At 35.2% G+C, this 24826-nt stretch overlaps 1 protein-coding gene across 1 annotated transcript; it reads left to right on the forward strand.

The window, feature by feature from the left end:
• The first annotated feature begins 1041 nt into the window (after positions 1 to 1041).
• b4galt1l (DP-Gal:betaGlcNAc beta 1,4- galactosyltransferase, polypeptide 1, like) lies at positions 1042 to 22988 on the forward strand. Its single transcript, XM_058797853.1, has 6 exons — positions 1042 to 2091; positions 3527 to 3762; positions 8861 to 9048; positions 13719 to 13841; positions 20761 to 20865; positions 21127 to 22988. The coding sequence occupies exons 1-6, from the start codon at positions 1812 to 1814 to the stop codon at positions 21254 to 21256; spliced, it is 1062 nt and encodes a 353-aa protein (XP_058653836.1). The 5' UTR covers positions 1042 to 1811; the 3' UTR covers positions 21257 to 22988.
• Positions 22989 to 24826: the final 1838 nt, after the last annotated feature.

Here is a 24826-nt window from a genome sequence, read left to right on the forward strand (position 1 = left end):
TACAAACATTGTCATTTCTTTGTGGCCACAAGGCAGCGCTGAACTTCTACGGGAGAAGAGAAGGCCATTCTGTATGAAAGAATGAATCTGGGAAGTAACAAACTTTAAGAAAGTATCTCTAACTCAAACACGAGCAACCCATCTATACACAATTTGTCATTGTCATTCTTTTTAAATGTTGTTTTATTTATTAGGTCTATTAGGTTTTTGTTTGTTTGTTTGTTTGTTTTTAATAGCCAATTTAATCCCACTGGTAATATTTGAGACCAAATTTTACTTTCGAGTTTGAAGATGTTTTCCAGACAGTTACATTTTACGTTCAAAGATTTTTCTTTTTCGAGGCTGGCGTAAATAGTCACATGACCAGAGCTGTTAAATACAAGTTTGTCTTTCTGAAAGATAATGTCTGTGCCCATCAAAGGAAGCATATTTGGTACAGTATCTATATGTAAAATTGAAAGGGTCTATTAATCAATTATGAAAATTATAAATTGTGATCCCAGTGGGCAGGGCTATTATATTAACTAAACTTGAAACCCTGAAATAAAAAAATAAAAAGCTTAAATTGATTTTTTTCTTCTTTTTTTTTTTCTTCATCTAGCTGCAAAGCAGCATTTCTAGTTTTGTTTAATTTGATGTACTAAAATAGCTAAAACGGAAATAAAAATATAACCAAAAATAAAATGAAAACAAAAAATATAAAAACTAACACCGGTTAGACAGCCAGTGAGAATTGATTCAGTGGCATTATAAAATAGTAGATGTCAAGTATTGTTAAATAAACAAAACCAATGTATAGGCTAAGTAAAAGTAAACATAGCCTACATCATTAATTAATTTATAGGGACTTTTTCAGAAAGCAAGCCATTTTTGACTCTGTCTTTTCTGCTGGTTTCACTATCCGAAGAGTAAAACGTGTTGGAATTAAATTTCACAAGCAACCATTTCTAAACGGACCGCTCAGGGAAACTTTTATTATGAAGCTGGAGTCCTCATATCCTCTGACTTCACATGAAGACGCGAGCAGCTCATCAGCCTATCTACAAGTACTACTCAACAGCAAATCCGCCTGCAGAGTGTTTAGAGATCAGACTTCCACAGGCTGAGCTCAGCTCGTCCCCAGCGCGTGTGAACCGACCTGAATGCTCTACGCGTTACTGTAAAGACTGCTTTGGAGTCTATCCGGAAACTTATCGCCATCTCCCTTCCGATATGGTTATCTCGGATCGTTCTGGCACGGACATTTTTCATATAAAACCTCTGGGATTTGGAGATGTTTTTATGGGTTTTTAAGAAGATTCTTTCGACTGACGTTTAACTTCATCTGGATCTGAAAGAAAGTTTTACTTTTGATTTCGTGCCGTCAAGTTACTCCCATAAACTTTATAACGAACTTAATTGTTGCGTTCATACCCGTTTAAACGTCAGTCATGATCGAGATTGTGGTTCAAGTCTCGGTTTTTCGATAGTTTCACTTTGTAATAACAGTGTAGCTTTAATTCAAGGAAATAAGCCAAATGTAGTTGATCGCTGTTATTAGCTGAGAACTGAGCTAAGCTGTTAAATTATTTAAGATTTAGTGGAATTGGCTGAGACGTTTATATAAGACATATATATTTATATAAAATTGTGTGTATTTTTTTAATTAAAACAGTATTTGACCGGGTTAATCTGTAAATTAATATATAAATATTAGATGTTGCCCAAAAGCCCAGGAAGAAGTAAGTACATAGGAAGTGATTGACTGGGTTAGATTGTAAATAACAACCCATTTTTAAAAGAAGAATATAGCCATCTCCAGGGTTTGTACAATGCGGGAAGCGCCTGGGAATTTCAGTCTTCTACAGAGGACTTGCTCTCTAGTGGTGCTTCTGTGTTTCCTTCACATCTCTGTCACTCTCATATACTATATGAGAAATTCGGATTCAAGGCAAGCCTTCGCACAAAATCAGCAAGGCCCTCAGATCCACAGGAAACTGGCCGAACAGAGAGTCACTACAGAGGAGTCACAACAGAAACTGCCATCTGTGTCTAATGTCACAGAAACTGAGAGAAAGCTGGAAACATGCCCTGACAATCCACCTCGATTGGGTGAGCTGCTGTTTTTTTTTTTGTTTGTTTTTTTTGACTTGCTCAAAGAGAGTGAGAGATAGTATAATTATATATAAATCTATAATTTAATAATTGTGTCATTTTATAGTAATAAGTATGTGTATATATTTAAATGTATACACTCAGTAACAAAACTATATATAAATATATACGTTTTTTTAACGATTTGAAAACCAAGGCTGCATTTAATTTGGTGCTCAGGAAACATTTCTTATTATTGTCAATGTAGAAAACAGTTTTTGCTACTTAATATTTTTGTGGAAACCATGATACACTACCATTCAAAAGTTTGGAGTAAGATGAAAAAAAAAAAAAAAAGTACTTTTAATCAAGCTTGCATTAAATTGGTTAAAGGTGACAGGCATTTGTAATGTTACATACAACACTGAAAAAAGCATTAAGCGTAAGAGAAAAGTTTAATGACTCTTCCAAACTTTTGACTGGCATGCACAAAGTTTAGTATCTAACTTTTTAAATGTACTTTTTAACTGATGATCAGTTAAACATACTGATTTTTCTTTTTTTCTAATTTTATGTGCTTGTCTGTTTAGTTGGCAAGTATCACAAAAGTAAAGACATTTTGCATAAAGAAAATGAAGACTATGTAAAGGACCATTAGTTGTTTTTGTATTGTGAGACGACGACTACAAATGGAAAAACAGGCTTCACTCTCTCTGTTCAAAATGTATATATTTTTCCAATTGATTTTGGGGTTAAATATACCTGGCCATGTTTTGGACAGTATTAAATTCACCCATTTTTGTCAGTCTTGGCTGTTCTAGATTGGTTGTTTTTAAATAAAAAGTCTTTGTATCCACATACGAGTTTACATTTTGCCATTGTATTATGATTCAGCACAGTGTAGTATTTCTGAGAAATTCGTGATTATTATAAATGATGTGACCTGTCACTTTGTGTTCCCTCTGTCCAGATTCCAAAAACAAAAGCATGTTTTTACAGCTGCCATGACTCTAGATGTTAACATTTACCCCTCTCTGTAACTTTCTGTTGAAAACACAGCGCATTCAACTCTCTTGCAAGAGTGTTATATGGTAGTTTTCACGTTATCTACTGATGCGGATTCATTAGCTTCACTGAAGCCCTGTGTCGTAATGGAAAAATTGGCGGAGAAGCTTTGTGTTACACGGTTATTTTGTCTCGGCTATCTTTCTCTTTTTTCAGACAACATTGACACTGCTGCTTGTAGCAACAGTAGTATGATAATGTAATTGGATACACCTTAGTGCGTTGAATAATAATGAGTTCTCAAAGGAGAGATGGTTTACTTTAAGACTCCAAGTAGCACTTGGTTGGTTTTTAATAGTCCGGATAATTTAATATCAGTTTTGCTTTTTAAAAAATATGTTTTATGTCTCTATAATAAAGCAGGTAATTTGTGTTTTGGTTCTTAAAGTGGGTCCACTTCGAGTTGAGTTTTCTGACCCAGTCACCTTAGACCTGGTGAGGTCGGAGAACCCAGCGTTGCAGCCCGGTGGACGGTGTAAACCCACAGAATGCGTCGCCCAGCAGAAGGTGGCCCTCATCATCCCCTTCAGGCACCGCGAGGAGCACTTGAAGTACTGGCTGTATTATCTACACCCCATCCTACAGCGACAGCAACTGGACTATGGCATCTATGTCATCAACCAGGTTTGTCAGTGCAATACAACTTTTGCAATATTTGACCTGTGAGTTCTTAATCTGCAATTGCTGAAGGGTTCAAAGGCCTGTGGTGCAGTTTGATGTTATCATTAAGTTGGAGGCTAAATATATATGCTTGTTTGTTGAAATAGGCATTTGTTTCCTCTTAAATTGAAGCCTGATCAGATGCAAGTGTATAATGTGATGTAAACCCATTGTTCTCTTGAAAACTCTCCGAAGTAGATGGGATTAACGTAACCATGCGAAGAGCTTTGTTTAGAAATGTCGTTTGATGGTTCAGATAAAGCAAGGCAAACACCAGCGGCTGCTTGGCTTCATTTAAATGCTCTTGTCAGTTTTTAAATTATACTGTATCTTGAAACATTTGAGCTCAGTGTTTGCTATATCAGTGATAATGAGTTCCTCTTAAAAGCTGTGTTTTGTAATATCCTTCTTTTAATCTACATCGTCTACTTCCTTTTGTTATCTGGAATGTAAACTGTTACGCGGGGCGTGCTGGGGCATGACGTTTTGCTAAGTGAGCTCATTTCTCAAAGTCCTCTTTTCTCTTTCATTGACCATTTTGACATTTTTCACAAACATTGTTGTTCACACAAACATGCTTGTAATTAAAATGTATTGATACTGGTTAACTCATACTGTACGGAAGTATTTTTGACATCCATACATCGAGGAAGACATGTCATGTACATTTACATTTACTATTGTTGCAGACACTTTTATCCAAAGGGAACTTACAAATGAGTAACATTATGCAGTACACAGCACCAAAATTCATTGGTAAGAGTAAAACAAAAGCTGATTGAGAAGTCCCAGTATGCAGATTAGTGAATATGAATGAATAATGTTATTTCTGTGGACTCAAACATTTGCATTTGACAGTCTTACCGCATCAAAACTAGAATCCAACTGAACATCTTTTTAAATTCCTGAATTATTATTAAAAAAAATTGTTTTTATTATTATTTTGTACATTTTATTTAGATGTATATTTTTGCATAGGTGATTCTAGAAATCCATTTAGCTATTACAGCATAAAACTAATATCCAACTAAACACTTTTTGAATTTCCTTAATTACTTTTTTTATTCTTTTTATTTTTTTACATTTTTTTTACTACAGCAAATACTAATATCCTATTGAACGCTTATTTCCTCCATTATATTTTATTAAAATTGTCTTTTTTTATTTAGTAATTGATTGTTTAAAATAAGTCACTCATTTTAGTTGGTAACCCTTTACAATAAGGTTCCATTTGTTAACTACATTAGTTAACATAAACTAACAATGAAAAATACTTCTAAAGCATTTATTAATTTTTTATGTTGATTCCAACATAAACTATAACATTATTAAGATCTTTAATGGACCTGAGCTAACATGGACTAACAATGAACAGCTGTTTTTTTTTAAGGACATAGACCGATGAATAAATACTGTTGCAAATACATTGCTCGTTGTTAGTTCATTTTAGTTAATGCATTCAATGTTATTAACAAATGGAACCTTATAGTAAAGTGTTACCTTTTAATTGATATAATGCATGAATACTGATTTGATGCTGTGTAAGTTTGACAATTACAAGCATGCTTGCGAGGAAAATTGATACGGGCTAACCGATACTATATAACATAGAGGAAGACATGCCATGTACATTTACATTTAGTATTGTAGCAGATGCTTTTATCCAAAGCAACTTCATGCATAAGAGTTGAACAAAATAGTGTGAATAGTGTTTTTTCAATGGGCTCAAAGATTTACTATAATCTTAAATATCTTGTTGCATCCTTAAGTTTGGGAATTCTTCAGCTATTCCTCACCATCAGAAAAAAGCACAGCTAATCTGTGCTAAACCGAGGTACATTACACAGTAGTTTCCCCAGACTGTGGTAGAGACAGCTGCTGTTTGAGGCTGGGCATCCTTTCAAAAAAACAGTTGAGCGGCCTGTTGTCGTCATTCAGTAAATGCCCATGACATTACGGACTGGAACGAGGTGAGACGCAGTGCTGCAGTTCTTGTCTCCTTTATTTGAGACTCTCAGAGAACAGATGTCTTCATCGAATCCATTTTAAACAGCCAGTTATCAGTGGTTTGGGAATTTTCCAAGTAAACGAAAAGACTAATGTGTATCATTCTGTGTGGCTTTGCACTGAAAGCATCTTAATGTGCTCGCCAAGAAGGTCTTGGACCTGTCAGCAGTCTTCTCTGATTGTGTCTTCTCTAAAGTGTTACTTGATCGTTCTTACTAATTATTCTCTTGGTCTCTTTGCCACCCCCTTCTTTTCTCTGCACCTTGCATTTATTTTTTCACCCTTCCATCCTACATTCTTTCCCTTCTTCCTGTTCAAACCGAACCCCTTTTATGCGCATCAGAGGCCCTTGCGCTTGGGAAAAGGTGAGACGTCTGCTTGCTCTTTCTCTGGCCAATCACACCACGCTTGACTGGCTGCGTCTGACGAATGGTAATGTTGGCTTCTTGATTATCTGTTTTCTCTTTATCCGTTTTTATTTCCTACCTTATTTTCTCTCTTTCTCTGCCCTCTGTCTCTCACTCTCTCAAGTACCTCATTTTCCCATGGATGGCAGTTCTGTGCCAAAGATAGCTATGTTTTGTTTTGCAAAAGTGTAATTTGATCACTTCATCTAATCTTTTTAGAAGACTTGTGACTTTTTAAAAGTTATCTCTTTATTTACTGGTGAAAAGTAATCCACCCTTTACTCGCCTTGACGACATATTCTGCTAATTCTACTAATCACAAAGGAAAATTATTGAATGAAGTTAAATATAATGAGGGTGAGTTTTTTTTTTCTTTTTCTTTTTTCTCTAGTTGATTAGCTTTTATTTATTTTCTCTACTGTCCTATTTTCAGAAGTTTGCATCTATCTGTGCTATTACGTTATGTCCTATATGAACAATGAAAGTCTTCTTCACTTTCAGTTCTTTGTGTTTTGATTCCTCAAGGGTCTTAATCTTGTTGTCTACTTTTTTTTTTAACTCCCTGAAATGTGAATGAATCCTCCAGTGACGCATTGCAGGCTGACAATCAGATCTGGTTGTTGACATGTGAGATCTCTGCTTTATGTCAACTCAAAAGATGGTCGTAGAACAGGACGATCTGGTTCTTCAAAGCCAAGTCCCTCTCTGAATGCGCAGGCCACATCTTCTTAATCAATCATGGATGTCGTCTGCTCCACTAGAACAAGCGCACCTCAGTTCTTTCAGGGCAGCTCGTTTGAGTTTGCTGTGTGTTATAAAAGAGAGGATTGCTACTCTCAGTCGGGTGCAAGGGGGTTAAGAGATAGCTCTGGGCTCCTGAGGCTCCGCCGTCATTAAATTTCATTACACAAGCTCAAGTGCTGCCGTGATGCTCTTCAGAGGGAGAAAAGGTGGGCTCCAGACAGGGAGCGCATCCATTAATCGTGAGCCAAAGGCCCAAAGCCAGTGGAAAGATTTGAATGACAGTTGGAAATGAATCACCTTGGAATGCCAAATTTGGGTTTTCCAGGATCTTCTTTGCAAAAATGTACCATGGTAACCATAGCTTCCACCACAGAAAACACAAAGAAACGTTTTATTACTGTGAAACAGGGCTTCCCAAACTTTTTTCTCAGCCAAACCCTTTTGACCACAAATATTTACATGAAGTACCCTTGAGTTAATATTTCAGTAGTTTGATACATTTGCATGGTCACAGTTCTCACGGTTCTTTTATTTTAATTTTACATTTTACAATATAATACAATTATTTTTTGTCATCAATTTGCAAACCCCACTTTAGGAAACCCTGCTGTAAAATGAATATTTATAATTAGCCTTAGATCTTCTACAGCCACAGAGGAAGAAGCTCAAAGTTGTCTGTCTTTCTTTTTGGCAGTGGTGGCAAATACCACATATAATACCATATTAGCTTTATCGTAGTAACAATAACTAGCATATTTTGCCAAACACTATGATTACCATGGTCCCTTTTTGTTAAAAGCTAAAATTCATTAGTTACTGTAGTCAGACATGGTGGTCTTTTCTGTCGTGCAAGTGATTGTGTGAAATTCCTTTCAACTTCCACACAAAGGCTAAAAAAAGTAGGTTTTATATAGTAAAAAACTAATTACAAATGAGGCAAATATTAATATTAATATTAGAATAGACAAATATAATACTTTCTGACCAAATACTAATAATTGGCAATTATGTTGTTTAAAGCTGCAGTCCGTAACTTTTTTTGTGTTCAAAATGTATATTATAAGCAAGTACACCATGAATCCATTTTCCAAATCGTGGTTTTGGCATGTCTTGAATCACTACGGTACACCTATAATATGTGTTTATATTCTGACTATTTTAGACTGGTTCGGGTAGGTATAGTTGCCCAGTACCTGCGTGATTCGTCATAGACATAAACAGAGAAAAGTAGCTCCGTCTACAATGTTCTTCCGCAAGATGCAGGCAGTTCTGTTTATTAACCGCTAGACCGCCAAAAGTTACGGACTACGGACTGCAGCTTTAATAATCCAATTTTTAAATCTGTATTTTTATTTTTTATTTTAAGCATCATTTGCATAAAAATTCCAATTTGATTTACAGTAGAAAGGATGGCTTCTTGTTTTACTACTTTTAATTAATGGATAACTTTTAAAACCATAAGGAAGTGCATATTGTAATAAAACATTTTCTTTGAATTTTTTTTTATTTTCTATATCAGCCAAATCTGAATGTTACAGATCATGTATTCTTGCCCTAGGAAAGGCCTTTTTGTGAAAGTGTGTGTTACTGATGTTCTGTGTTTCTGTTGTCTCATTCATGTCTCCTGCCACCTGCCAGCCATGCTGTGAAAGATTGAACAGATAGCAGTGACGTGCTCCTATACAGCAAGCACAAGTGCTCTGATTTTGTCAGTTAAACATACACACCTGCTCTAGACTCGTTTCATTTTTATGGCACAAAATGTCATGCTTTCATCACACTGCTTTAGAGACATTTTAGCGCAAGTCTTCCACCATACTCTCATACATTTCCATTTCATTTGTATAAAATGTGCATTTTTCAGCTTTTTATCATCCTCTCATCCTCTCTCTTCTTAATGACAGGACGGTGAGGATACGTTCAACCGCGCCAAACTCCTCAACATTGGTTACGCTGAGGCTCTGAAGGAGTATGACTACAATTGTTTTGTCTTCAGCGACGTGGACCTCATTCCAATGGATGACCGCAACTTCTACAAGTGCTTTAACCAGCCCAGGCATCTGTCTGTGTCTATGGACAAGTTTGGATTCAGGTATTTCTGGTCTTTGTTGACTGTTGTCTCATGTCGTAGCTTAATGTTGTATTTTCAGCCACCAGCCAGAATATATTTATATTTCTATGGATAACAAATACACAGGCTAGAATGGAACAAACATGGTTTGTTTGGACATGGTATCAGGGTGTTCTCTGAATTACCTTGGAGTATCATGTCGGCTTTATGTGCAAATTTATACAATGCGGTGTATATATTTACATGAATATCAGCAGGCAGGACTGCATGACAGTATTTACATGAGATTTACATGTTATTAAAGTTAACATGTTATTGACTGTAGCTCATCTGTTTATATCTTGGAGTCTCAGGTACTGTTTACACCTAGTCACTTCATGCATTTTTTCTGAAAAGACCAGGGCCCATATTCATGAAAAATCTTAGTGCTAAGAGCTGCTCCTAGTAACAATATTCTAAGAAAATTCTTAGAAATGTGGGTGTTTCCTCTTAAAATTAAAGAAAAGATCCTAGTAAAGAAAAAAGTAATTCAGAAAGCATCTTAACCCTTAAAAGAGGTCTTAAGGTCCAAAATTGTTAGGAGTACGAACGAGGACTTTTAAGAGGCTTAAGAGTTTCTTAGCAGCAGAGAAAATGGACTAAACATGAAGAGGGAGAAGAAATGTGTTGCACATAATGCATGACAGTGAGTTAATAAGATGCTACATATTAGATTGTGCAGGAATCATGTTTGTGACCGATCCTATTTGAGACAACCTAATATCTAAAACCACGCAGAAATGCCATAGCGCCAGAAATGGACGTAATCACTACATTAACATATTTGGCAACTAGAAAAATGCAACTCTGCAGCAGCGATGATTTGGGTGTGTTACAGCACTTTCAGAACCTCATTGTGTCGCTGTTCATTTCCTATAAAATACGTTAAGTATGACAGCAAGGTAAATAAAAAATAAAGAATATATATACATATATAATGTGTGTGTGTGTGTGTGTGAGATGGTAAAACAGGAAAAATTATGCCTGTAATTTCAAAGTGAAGGTTTATAATAAACCCTACTCTTAAAAGCGCTCTTTTATTTCCTTCTTGGACAACTAACCAATCACAGTCTTCGAAAGACTGTGTCATAGCTAACAACGGGGGTCAGCCCCGCCTCCTCACTAAGATAAAAGTTTTTGCATTTTCCTCGCTCAGAGTTACTCTCAGAATGGTCCTGAATCACTTTTAAGCTAAGACTCCTAGTTAGAAATGTTTAAGCTAAATTAGGAGCTCTCTAAAAGGATTCTTAGAATCTTTAAGAATACGGGCCCAGGTGTAAATACCCTCCAAAACGCTTGCGAGATGGATAGCTCAGATCTCTTCAGAAGGTGGTCTGGGACGCATTCTAGACAAAACTGGACAAGTGTAAATGCATCTGGTTGTTGAAACCACATATGTAAATTTTACTCCACCCAAAATAAACTTGTGAGAGCCTTACTTTTGTTGATGTGAACTCTATTAAATTTGCATATAGCGGTCAGTAATTGTTTTTTTTTTAAAGAAATTAATACTTTTAATTAGATAGGACACATTACATTGATCAAAAGTGACAGTAAAATATATTTATAATGTTATAAAAAAATCTATTTGAAATTAATGCAGTTCTTTTGAACTTTCTATTCATCAAGTAATACCGAAAAAAAGTGTAGTACTGTTTTCACAAATGTTGAACAACATTGATTGTAATGCTAAATGTTTCTTGAGCACCAAATCAGCATATTAGAATGATTTCTGAAGGATCATGTTACACTGAAGACTGGATTAATGGCTGCTGAAAAGTATGAATAAATGACATTTAAAAATATATTATAAACAGAAACAGTTATTTTGATATTTTGCAATGTTACTGTTTTTACTATATTTTGATCAAATAAATGCAGCCTTTGTGATCATAAGAGACTTCTTTAAAAAACATTACTGACTTCAAATTTGTTAACGGTAGTGGATACAGTCACAGAGCTTTAAAACAACTCTCTGTTCTAAATGCTGTATATGAATATAGTAATCTTTCATTTCCATATCAAATGACACCTATATCTTCCATGGTACCAAACAGTGCTTTAAGTCCAAAAAAAAAAAATAATAATAATCCAAATGATGTAAGATCTATGACCATTGTGTTATTAAAAGAATATTCTGGGTTAAATTGCTGTAAATGTGTTTTTCATTAATGTTTACGGAGGAACAAGTCAACTTTATTTTCATTGGTAATCCACAACAGGCCTCAGATGCTGTTGATTTAACCCGGTCATATTTAATCCAGAATATCCTTAAACCTTAGGTTACTCCAGCAGGACTTTGACCTGTAATAAGTGAGTCACTTTAGATAAAAGCGTCAGACAAATTATAAATATGCTAATATATTCTAGCAACGTCACACATGATTCTCATTAGGGCCTATTAAGAGCTGAACTGTCTGTCTGAAATTAAAGTATAGCTTGTTGGAGCGGCTTGTACCAGTGACCTCCAGCACAAGCTCCGTGTAACACGGGTATGATGTATGGGAAGGCGTGTGTGCGTTCACATGTGTCCTTTTGTATTTACAGTGTGTAATGAGGAAATTATAAAGGTTAGGTTTTAAACTCCCACACACTGAAGCAGTTGTGTTGCTCTTTTATAAGGTCTTTACGCCGTTCACCACTGTTAGCATGGGCCGCAGGAGCTGGGCGGCTTTTTTTCCCACAGAACTTCAAAAGCATCTGGATGTAATTTGTAATTTTCAAGAGTTACCGTGCGGAAGAACGTCAGACGAGAGCGGGCCAAAACCTGATGTAGGATAGTGTTTGCTCATTAATTTCAAACAGAGACACCTTTGTGTAGAGACAATTATGTAGAAACTGAAATGTATGTTGTAAGAAAAATAGCAATAAAATGATAATGAATATTGTGACGATTGGACAAACCTTTGGTTTGAAAAAAAAGTATGCTTTGCATGCTTTCCTCTATAATTGTCCTGTGTTTTAATTTGAATTATATTTAAATGCACTTTGTGTTATTTTGAATGCACGTTCACATTACCTGGCCGTGACTTTGCAGTTTCTAATGGGACAGTCCTCCCAAAAATTATATATATATATATATATATATATATATATATATATATATATATATATAAATACATAAATAAATAATCATTTACCAGTGATGGGTTACTACTGATTACATGTAATTTGGATTACGTAATCAGATTACAAAAATTGTAGTACTTGTAATTAGATTATATTAGATGAGTACAGTTACTTTTTATAGATTACATGGTTACAAATTATTTACACAATGGCAGTAAGTTATACATAATTTATTGATTCTCCCAAAGTTTTCTTTTTTCAGATTTTCCTTTCTAGAAAATTCTAATGTGTGTCATATCGTTTAGCTTTGAATATTCACAATATAGAATTGCCATGTAAATGAATTTGTGATCCATGCTTCAGCACTTCAGGGACAAAAGCACCTCTGTCAACTATACAATGTTAATAATTTAACGACACATTCGCATGTTTACAGTTCTCTAATGTTGGTTAATGGTCAAATGGTTAATTTTTATAATTGAATTAAATATTATATTTGTGTCAATTGATAAACCCTCTGCAGGTCTTTCATTGAAATAGCGTAGTGATTTACAGTAGGATTTAACAGCAAATCTATGTATCTGTTAAAGTATTATAAGAGTTGCCAGAGGAACAAATAATAGCAACTCAAGTGGTAGAAGCTTTAAGTGTTCTTGTTGTTATATGCTGACGTTCAGGTTTGGTGGCATTTCTTTCGAAGGCAGTGAGGGGATGTGTCTATTGCTGTGTTCATGTCATGTTGAAATTTCTGAAATTGCTGAATGACCGTTTCAAGTCGGACTGAAAAGTTGTCAAGTCAGACCCGCAAAAATCTTTCTCTTCATCGTCAGCACCAAAATGGATTTAACTGTAGATTAGTAACCAGTAACAACAGCTTAAGTTGATTTCATTTCAACATTAATATTGTAGCTTCTCACAGTTCTGGAAAACCTTAAAATATCAGGAAATTTCCAAACATTTCAGATTCTAGTATTTATTTGACTAGAAACAACTCTTCGTGAGTGTGATCTCTATTAAATAATAGAAAATATAGTCTAAAATATTTCCCATTTAATTTGAAATGGTCCTGCTGTTTAACAAAATCATTTTTAGAAGTACAATGCATTTTGGTATTATTTTATTATGTGTAACAAAACACTGCAATTTATTATTGATTAATTGTTTCATTATTAATAAATTAATTTATTTTCAGACATGATAATAGATAACAATCTTTGATGTCCTTAGTTTGTTGAAAAGTATCTCACACTAAATGGATTAAACTGCTATCCATGTTTCCTGACGGCCAACTATTGCAATGGTTATCACTGTCAACCATCACACGTTTGGGTTAGTCGGAGTGACACCAGCTGATAATTTACAAGACCGACTGGCTTACAGCAAAACGCAGAGGCAGCAGATGTTTATGGGCTCAAGTTCAGCCCCCTGCCAGTTCTCATTAGTGCACCGTCATTGAAACCGTCATTTCCCTGCAGAGAAAATCAAACTCTATGCTGCACTTCTTCTGCACCTGACGTAGCAACTGCCACCCAACACGCAACTGTTCCTCAGTGTTTCTATCTCTCTCTGTCCGTTTCTAACAGGTTGCCATACACACAGTACTTTGGTGGCGTGTCATCCCTGAGCAAGGAACAATATCTGAAGATCAACGGCTTTCCAAACAACTACTGGGGCTGGGGAGGAGAAGATGATGACATATTTAACAGGTCGGATCACTTTTAAAAGAATGCCTCACCCAAAAATGACAATTCTGTCATTATTTACTCTCCCTCATTTTGTTCAAGACTTATCTGCTGAGTGTTTGTTTGTTTCTTTTTCTTTTTTTTTCTGAGTTTTCAGAAAATATTCACAGATTTATAGCATACAACAGCAGTTTATGGTTCTTATAAACCATTTCTGCCATGGATTAAAAAAAAAATAATAGAAAGGTAATTGTGACTTTTTATCTCTCAATTCAGACTTGTTTGCCTTATATAAACTCTGAACTGAAAAAAATGTCAAAATTGTGAGAGAGAGGCTTTTTTTTCTGGCAGCAATCTCACTCACTGAAAATAATGGCAAACAAGTTTGGAACATCATGAGGGTGAGAAAATAATGGCAGAAAATCACAGTGTGAAACAGTATCTTCCCTTGTATTTACATTTGTGCACACCCACATACATGTGTGAATGCCCCTTTACATTGAAAAACACAGTTTAATGTGTTTTCATCCTAGAGCTTAGCTCTTGTCTGTTTTCTAGTGCAGTTAACCGAGGAAACCTCTGATCCTGCAAAAACCGGAAAGTAAATTCAGCTGAGGGTTCCATTTTAAGCTTCTCACATCCTGTTACTGTGCTGTCAGCATGGCACTGCAAAATCAGAAAACTTAAGCATGTGATATAGAGCACACACACATTCAAAGTTTGGGGTCTGTACGATTTTGTTCTTTTTGAAAGAAATTAATACTTTTATTTATCTAGGCTTTTTATTTAAAAATTTTTATTTTAGGGCTGTCAAATGATTAATCGCAATCCTAAAATAAAAGTTTGTGTTTACATCATATGTATGTATTGTGTATATATAAACACACATGCATATATATTTAAGGAAAATGTGTTATATTTATATATAAAATATTTATATTTATTTATATAAATTATACACGAATATAAAATATACATACATATAAAATATTTTTAAAATATATACATGTGTGTGTATTTACGCATATGTTTTTAAGGAAAATGTTCAATTTATATATAAAATATTTATATTATGTATGTGTGTGTATATATATATATATATATATATATATATATATATATATATATATATATATATATATATATATATATATATATATATATATATATATATATATATATATATATATATATAATATAAAATAAATATTTTATATATAAATTGAACATTTTCCTTAAAACATATATATGCATATGTGTAAACAAACTTTTATTTTAGATGCAATTAATTGCTTGACAGCCCTAATTTTTACATTATTGCAAAAAAACTATTTAAAATAAATGCGGTTTCTTTCTATTGATCAAAGAAACCTGGTGAAAAAAAATCATGGTTTCCACAAAAATATTAAGAACAACTGTTTTCAATGTCAATAATAAGAAGAACTCTTTCTTGAGCACCATTATTAGAATGATTTCTGAAGGATCGTGTGATTCTGAAGACTGGAGTAATGATGATGAAAATTCATAGGAATAAATTACATTTTAATATATAGGAAATATATAAAGCTAAAATAGAAATTTCTGTTTTTAATGTATTCTTAAATAAATGCAGCCTTGACGAGCAGAAGAGACTTCTTTAAAAAAAAAATAAAAAATTCTAAAATCTTACCGAACTCAAACATTTGAACTGTAATGTAGTTGGAATTAATAGCAGAGTATTACTGAAAAGCCCTGGCTCTATGTTCATAACAGTTGGGAGATGCCAACAGCAGGACGTGGTAGATAAAACCTCTTATAATCAGCTTGTCAGGAAGACTGTTTATCGTCTTATTTGCATGTCGCAGAGTACTTTTCCACAGCTGTCTTTATTCTTGTGTGTTTTTTTTTTTTTTTCTTTTTTTTTTTTTTTTTTTTGGGGGGACTTTCACAACTGTTATTTAAAGGATAGTGGACAGTTACACTGGATTGGGAAATATTGTGAACTTGCATGAACACCTGCATCCTTCAGCTGCTCAGTTACAGCATTGTTTTTACAGTGGAACATTCAGGAAACAGAAAATACTTGCAGGAAAGCAGGAAACTGCTTTTCATATTTGAAATGCCAAAGAATACTTAAATGCCCTACACTTAAATGATAAACTTTGGGACTAAATGTGTTTGGCGCTGTTTGTGCTACAGACGTAATCAATCCCTTATTGACAGAATTTTTGTTTTTGGGTGAACTGTCGCTTTAAGACTTTTTCCTGGCAGTTAAAACAACAGGCGAAAGAATGCATTAGCAACCACCCACAACACCATGGCAACTGCAGAACAATGTGCTGAATAGAGTGTAACAGGTGCCTGTCCCCCTTTTTCAGCTACTCTGGTTCCAGAAGTATTTTATCCATTAATTTTTCCAATATGGATTTTTAAAAAAGTCTTTAAAACACTTTATGCCATGGTCTGTCTGAATACTCGATTCTGATTGGCTGGCAGGTGTTGATTAAGTAAGGGATAATCAACGGCTAGCTGTGCATTAAACTATTTGAATGCACAACGTAGTGCATTCAAATCGTTTAATGCACAGCTAGCCGCTGATTATCCCGCTTATGCCATGGTCATTTGCCAGCATTCACATATTAAATATGTTAATAATATTTGCGCTGCAATATTTGACCGAACGATAAAAATGACGGTTATTTTCGCCTGTATTATTATTTAACTGTAATCAGAGCAGTTACTATGGTTACCAATGTTTCTAGAAGCGCATTAATATAGAACATGATTAAACTGACCTGAAACTACCTGTGCGGTTCAACGAATTTATTCAACACCTGCCAGCCAATCAGAATCGAGTATTCAGACAGACCACGGCATAAATTCGTTGAACCGCACAGGTAGTTCCAGGTCAGTTTAATCACGTTCTATATTAATGCGCTTCCTATAAACATTGGTAACCATAGTAACATACAGTTACAGTTGAATAGTAATTAGGGTTGTTACTAATTAGTACTAGTATCGGAAATTCCACCGATACCACAAAAAATTCTGGCATCGGTATCGGCGAGTACTTAAACCCATGTACCGATCCGATACCATTTTCTTAAACAAGACCTATAGTTATGCGCGCTAGCTTTGCTTAACGCTGCAAAACGGAAATAAATTCTTCGAAGAAGCGAAGAAGTACAAACGTGCAAGCACATTGCCAGTAAATCACTTGCATATGTGACTAAATCTTCACCCTGAGCGACTAAATGATGTCTAATATTAGCCACTGGCTGATAAATAATCAGATTTTACTCGCCAGTATGTGAGTTGGAGGCTATGTATAAGTTTAGCGCAGATATGTTGTCACTCGCCGAACACTCTGACTGAGCGCTTCAGAGTTTCTCTCTCCGTCAAGCGATCTATTTTTCAGATCATCTGAATGAATGCGCAGCGCACCTGTATTTGACGAACCATAAGCTCTAGTGTGAAGTGCACGACTCGCCGTCGCTTTGATTTTTTTCTCACACGCAGAGAGAGAGAGAGAGTCTTTTACATGCAGCACGTCAATTCCGAATGGTATGTAAACGATATTCTTTGTTGTATTTTCCTGTCAAAATAACCAAAATAAATAAGAGTTCCTTTGGAATTCTTCAGTTTAACTGCCGGGTTCTCCGGTAGTAGGCGGAGCTAATGCGCAAATGACAATCTCATTGGCTGGCGCTCACCTATTATCGTCCCTATTTTGATTTCAGCAAATCAGTTCGAGCAAACTCAGACAACGTGATTTAATATTCATGAACCCAGCAGCTCATTAATCCTTAGTGCGTTTATATTGTTCTTAGAATTCATAGTATGATTATTATTATCTTATCAGTATTATTGATAGTTTTTTCCCCCATTTTTACAGAAACAGACTAAGAAGACTAGAAGACTAATATGCATTCATACATGGTTACCAAGTTTTAATTCTAATTGCTAAAGTTCTATCAATAAATAATACTTGATTATCATAATATAATTATAATGCTCGACTGACTGATGTTAAGAGTGTACTTTTTTCCAAACATTATATATTATATTTTTTGTTTACTCGCCAGACTATCTATCTATCTATGGTGAAGCGCACCATAAAATAATTGTATCAATTCATACAGGGCTAGTAAGTAGTACATACAGCTGTATAACCAGATACACAGTATCGGATCAGTACTCGGTATCGGCCGATACCCTGAGCCTAGGTATCGGAATCGGTATCGGGAAGGGAAAAAGGGTATCGGAACATCTCTAATAGTAATACAGACGAAAATAACCGTCATTTTTATCGTTCTGGTCGATAAAAATGATAAAAACTTCACGCTGCACGTCAGGCGGTTCTTCGCCTCCACGTTGTGCATTCAAAACGTTTAATGCACAGCTAGCCGTTGATTATCCCTTACTTAAGCCATGAACCAAGCCAACCAGTAATGAGGTGTATTACAAACTCTCTATGCTCTTAAAACACTTTAAACATACATACATATATTATTTATTCCATGGTCTGTCTGAATACTGGATTCTGATTGGCTGGTAGGTATGCAGTATAACCGTTTAATGCACAACGCTTTCCCTCGATTTTTAATACTAAAATAGAAGATACTAGATTGCTACATTATATTCCCCAGCAACGAGGTGATAAAACCGCTGTTTTTGAAGTAATGTTAATTGTTTGTATAGAGAGACAAGTACACACCTCTCTCTCTCTCGATAATTAATTGAAATACATGCTATAATTCATTCAAATAAATGTGGTCTTACTGCACCATTTCATCTCTGTGTATGATTTGAAGTGGGCAGAATGCTAGCGTTAACGAGCCGTAACTGACGAACTGACTGTCATTTTCGGTCAAATATTGCGCTACAAAGAGCAATACAAGTTTTAACTTGTCTATAACTTGGCAAATTACCAATTGACCATGGAATAAGTGGGATAATCAATGGCTAGCCGTTGATTATCCCTTATTTATATATATATAGAGAGAGAGCATATATATTTAATATTTAAGTGTTTTGAGAGCATGGAGAGATTACGCCATTAGCGGTGCTTCATGGGAGAGGGCGGAGCTCTGGGTTCGTTTGGCATGATTTGATCGCTACAACCGGGTGTGTCTCACTCGTCCTTAAAAGTGAAGCTGCGGGCTCTTTGATCGCACCCTGGTGGCTGGCTGCAGTACAGGTCATAAACCCCGCCCTCTCCATGTAAACGAATGTGACTTCAGTCAAAATAAAAAAATAAATTACACTTCCAATACAATTTTCCGAAATATGGTTTTGGTCATTTAAGGTAGTTATCAAGCTGATATATGTTAAATTGTTCGTTTTTGTGATGCGTTTGATTTTAGCTAGTAATTTGATGCTATAAAAACGGAGCGTGTCGTTATGGTTGATTGGGTCTGCGGGAGTTTGATTCCGCGGCTCCACCTCACGACTCTACTGCGCAGACTCAGGCTGCAAATGACGTCATTTACTCAAGATGGCAGCGGCCATACTGAGATGTATTCGCTTCACTTTTCTAGTGGAAGGAAGCGGAGACACGTCGTCCATCTTTTTTTACAGTCTATGGCTACAAGAAGTGTTGCCGACTAATTTTCAGAGAAAGTTGCTAAAGGAAGGTCGATTTGTTGCTAAATGACATTATGATGTCATTGCGTGATGACGTCATTGCGTAATCACGATGCAAAATTGTCACAACATCAAATCTCAATAAAAAAAATAAAAAATAAAAAAAATATATGTATGTTAATTTAGATTTGTTTGTAAAATAATATGCATAATATAATATTAAAATAACTGTATTTTTAAATACATTGAATTACTGAACACTTTTTTGAATGATAACAATTTAAGTTTTTTAATAGCTAGCGAACTAGTAATACTACACATTCTCAACAATTATGCTTTAAGCAGTGTATTAGCAGAGTTAGTATGCTACACTTTAAGAAAAGCCTGTAAGAATAGGGCACAATCTACTATGTTAATATGAAAGAATTTTCCGTATTGTTTTTTTTTACCAGCATTTTAAATTATGCATTGTGTTTTCGGGTTACAGGTTTATAATGGATAATGTCCTGGAAAATTACTAGTATCTTTTCCATTTTTCTTACAGTGTACTAACTGATCAACAATTGCAGGTACAAGCTAGAAGCTACTAACAAAGTGTATCAAATGAACAATTATTCAATTATTATTATTATTATTAAATTAGAATTAAACTGCAAATAGCAGCTAACTTGATTCACGTGATATCTGCACTGCTAGGCATCTTTGGTTTCCTCTTTTTGTGTAATTTGGATGGAAAATGTGTGCTTTTTTGGTCTTGTCAAAAGTTGCTAAAAGTTGCCAAATAAATTTTAAAAATTGCTAAATTTGTTGCTAGGTGCTTTTGGAAGAAAAAGTTGCTAGGGTAGTCTGAAAAGTTGCTAAATTTAGCAACAAAATTGCTAAGTTGGCAACACTGGCTACAACTCACTGATTGGTGGAATTTTCTATACAGCATCATGGGTAATGTAGTTTTTCACCAGGGATTCAGCAGGGATTAAAACATTAATGCGTATACTATCATCTTAGAACTTACAGTAGGTCTGTCTTTTAAAGGGTTTATTTGTTTAAAAAAAACAGTTTCTCTATGGAGAAACCCGACAGTCACGCTCTAGAAACTCAGAAGACCTTAGCAATTCAAGCAAGAACATTTCCAATCAAACAAGTTCAGCTTGTATCGCCATGCATTAGGAAAGATCAGTATCTATCATGCTTATTGGCTCTTTTAAAGGTACAGTTCACCAAAAAATGAAATGTCTCTGTTTTTTTGGGGTTTTTTTCAGTGGGGTCTAATGTTGTTCTCTTCCACTTATAATTTGTCTAGACTAGACCAATATACTTTGAATCATATGTATTAATAAAGGACTGCAAAGAGACTGATACGAGCTGCATGTTTTCACAGGGTTACCTCCAAAGGGATGTCTATATCAAGGCCTGACGGGGTCATTGGAAAATGTAGGATGATCCGCCACGACCGAGACAAACAAAACGACCCCAATCCACAGAGGTACTTGTACATATTACAGCTTTAGGGCTGCTTTCAAAAGTTGAACCACTCTGATAATCCCAATTCGCTGCCTTTTTTAAAAGATGAAATTGTGTGTGGATGAAAAAGTATATTTGTTACATACTGTACACTGAATTGCAAGTGATAGATAACCACTGCTGTCAGATTAATGCCAGATTTGCCATAGTTAGTTTACCATATGTACAAGGTTATAAACAGTCCTGCTTTGAGTAATGTTAATTATATCATTTCCTGTCACAGGTTTGACCGAATAGCTCACACAAGGGAAACAATGGCAAGCGATGGGATCAATTCATTAACATATAACGTTGTTAAAATTGAAAAAGACCTGCTATTCACCAAAATCACAGTGGATGTAGGAAAACCATGATTCCAGCATAGAGACCAACAACAACAAAAAAAAACTAAATCAAACCGCAGCGATGGCTGTGGAAAAACCAAATGTGCCTTGATATATCAAGTCAATTGGATCATTTTCAAAGTGGATTCTATATTTTTTAAAAAAGACTTGTAAGTACTTAGAAATGTTTTGCCATCTTTGCACATGTGATGGTGAACACAGGGGTCTGGACTCCTTTTGCCCAGTGAATCAGAACTGTTCGGCTGCTAAAGGAGACACACAAGGGTTTCAGGTTGTCCTCGAGGCAACGGGCCAAACTTGTTCTGTCTCAGACACTTCTGCTGAGGAAAAAGACTATATTTTGAGCCATTCGATGGAAGCAGCGTATTAAAGTGATCTAAATTGCTGATGAAAATGTCCTTGTGGTGGGACAAAGTATGTAAGTTGCTGTGTATGGGATTATTTAGTTTGTGTGTTTGAAAGCGAATATTTAAAGGATCGATTTTGTTAATCAGCAAGCTAAGCAATGCAAAAAATCGGGAATTTACCAATCAAGGGCTGTGGATACTCCATAATCATATACCAGCAAACTGGCATTTTTGGGCTGTCACATTTTTGTTTACTTTTATTACAAATTGCATCTCATTACCTTGTTGCTGTACCAGGTTATTTGTACTTTACAGAGCCTTTTAAATGATATCCCTCTTTGTTAGGGGTGAGATGTCTGAATGTATTGGCCTGCATGGTTTTTATTCTCAAGTGCTTGATGTGTATCGGACTATTATTATGTTTGCTGGAACACCAAAGGGGCAGCCTTGCATCTTAAAAGACATTCATTTCCTCCCTTCTGTTTGGTGCATTATCTTTGCTGTATTTGCTGAATTATCCAGTCAAATGCAGCATTATCAGGTCAAGCTTTCGGATTTGCTCGGTCCTTTATTGCGTTGTGAATTTCTCAGATCTATGCTGGTTATTAAGGGCACAAGAATATTCAAGCTCTCTACTGTATTGAAAACATGAAGCCATTGAGAACTTTGCTGAATTGACCTGTTGATACTTGTGTCTTTTTTTTCTCTCTCATATGTGCTGGTCTCCTCTTAAATTCTTTTGAACAAAGAAAACAGTGTTTTATTTTAAAACCTGTCATTGTGGAAACCAAAAATGCCTTTCAACTCTGTCAGGGGACGAAATGCAGACAAAGCAAATGAATGTATGTCAGCTGTTTTGCTCAAGTGCTTTTCAAGATGGCGACTAACAGCCCATACACAATGTACAGAATGTTTAAGTTGCACAGCCAAATTTTTTTTCCTCTGTGCCAAGCACCCCAAAAAGACCCATAGATTTTCTTTCCAGCTTAAAAACTCTCCAATGCCTTATAAAAAGTCCTTTGCACCAGGAAAGAAAACTACCTCTCCACATGGCACAGCACTCGCAAGCAGAAGGGATAAGCGGCTAATGCTGTCTCTCAAACCAAATGCTTTGGCAAATAATCTTAGCCTTTTATTTCCTCTTAGGTCAGTTAAAGCGAGGTTTAAATCTGTTTAGACAATGGTCTTTGTTTGAGAGCCAGCACACAATTCAATTTATTTTTTAGTTTTAATTTTCTTTCTTTAATTCTTTCTTTGTTTGATTTTGCTGTTGTTTTCAACACAACTTATTTGTTACCCATTTTTGATGCTCCACTTACTTAAGTGTAATGCAGAGAACAATGAATGCAATTTTGGAATTATGGAAATTAAATAATTAAAATTGTTTGATTTAACTCGTCTTTTGTGTTGTGACTTGAATTAAAAGACAGTAACAATACGTGTTTGACCAGAGGCCGTCATCATTGCCTTTTCAGCAGAGTATAGCTAGCTTTTGTAACTTTCCATGAATCTTGCCTAACCGCTTATGTGATCTTACCTCAGAGCTAATGTTAACAGAAAAGGATGCATGGAAATTGTGGACAGACTTTGTCTAATGTTTAAAATAAACATTTTTATGATTTTCCTCTCTGAATCAGATAACCCACCCAAATTGACATTTCATTCGGAACTGACACTGAAGCAGTGCCAGAAAAAACATTATCAGGAAGTCAAGATAAACAATAGGCCATGCTTTGGTTTTCTCATGGTGGTAAGTGAAGTTGAACTATTCCCAATGAGAATGTCATTAGCTGCCACTGTATTTAATGTTAAGTTGAGTGTTTTTTGGGTGGAGTGTATCCGTGGGATTCCACTGCTGTTTGCATGATGTACAACACCTTTTGCATGTAGCATCTTTAGGTGTTTGTTACAATAATAGTCTATTGTAACAGTGAATTAGAAGTTAAAAGCAGTCCCCTGTCATTAGGGTGTTTAATTCCAGGTTGTTCTAGCTAAACGACGATCACAGGTGTAGAACATTTCTGTACAATTCCACATGAAATCCCCAGCTGATCTGGCTAACTATTCAAGGCAAATCAACTGGGGGATTCTTAAGGACTCAGAGAGAATGAAGTGGGAATTAGAACACTGTTTGCACAAGGTCTGCCCTGCCCTGGAGAGACAAACTTGTTTCCTGGTGAACAAACTGGCCACAGGCTCTGTTCACCTCAGTGCACAGAAACCAGCGAGACAAGATTAACGATCCATGTTTTTAACAGCCTCAGCATGGCCTGCGGCTGACCTGTCGAGAACACATGTGGCTCAAATTTCACCCTAAAATCTAAAGAACTTAAAAAAACAATTAAGCACATTTCCCCAATATTTCTATTACTATAAATTCTCATTACTGTTGTGCTGATAAATAAATCTATTTAACCGCAAGTACTTTTTACATGATGGTGTTTGTTGTACTGCTTTAAATTTAGGTTAATTTAATTTCAAATATATTGTATACATTAATGATAATAAAAACGCTGAGGACACATTTTGATTATGAACATTTGCTTAATTATTGTAATATAATATACATGATAGTATAAGTACATCTAATTGCAAACATTTACCAGAAAAATAATTTTTAATGACATTTTAGAGTCACATGGCACTATTACAGCTCTCTATTAGTGGAATGTTTTCTTTGCAACTAACAAATTATAATGATTATACATCAAGAGGTACATCAAATACATCAAATATAGGTGTGTGTGGATGACACTGTTGACACATTTCTACATGTAAAGATATGGCTAAATATTTGTGTTTTTATCTCTAAGTTTTGTTCAGATTTGTTTTAGATCATTAACCTGTTAAGGTGCCTTAAAAACCTGTCAGACACCACTCAAGAAACACACACCTACACACACACACACACCTACACACACACACACACACACACACACACACACACACACACACACCTACACACACACACACACACACCTACCTACACACCTACCTCACTCTGGAGTGGTCTGGTGAATTTTACGAGCAGCTATGTTGGTATGAAGAGAAATTTATGGTGTTTCTTGCTCGTTACCCTAAATGCCTGATGTTATTGCTGTGAAGATTTGTAAAATAAAATTGAAAAAAATCAATTAAAAAAAATTCAGAATACATGGGAAATTCAGCTACGATATCAATAGATATTTTATTAAAAGATTTGTTGTTTTTTTCCATTTTATTATTTTATCCA

This window comes from Onychostoma macrolepis, chromosome 14 (assembly GCF_012432095.1).
Source record: "Onychostoma macrolepis isolate SWU-2019 chromosome 14, ASM1243209v1, whole genome shotgun sequence".
In the NCBI taxonomy this organism is placed as follows: Eukaryota; Metazoa; Chordata; class Actinopteri; order Cypriniformes; family Cyprinidae; genus Onychostoma; species Onychostoma macrolepis.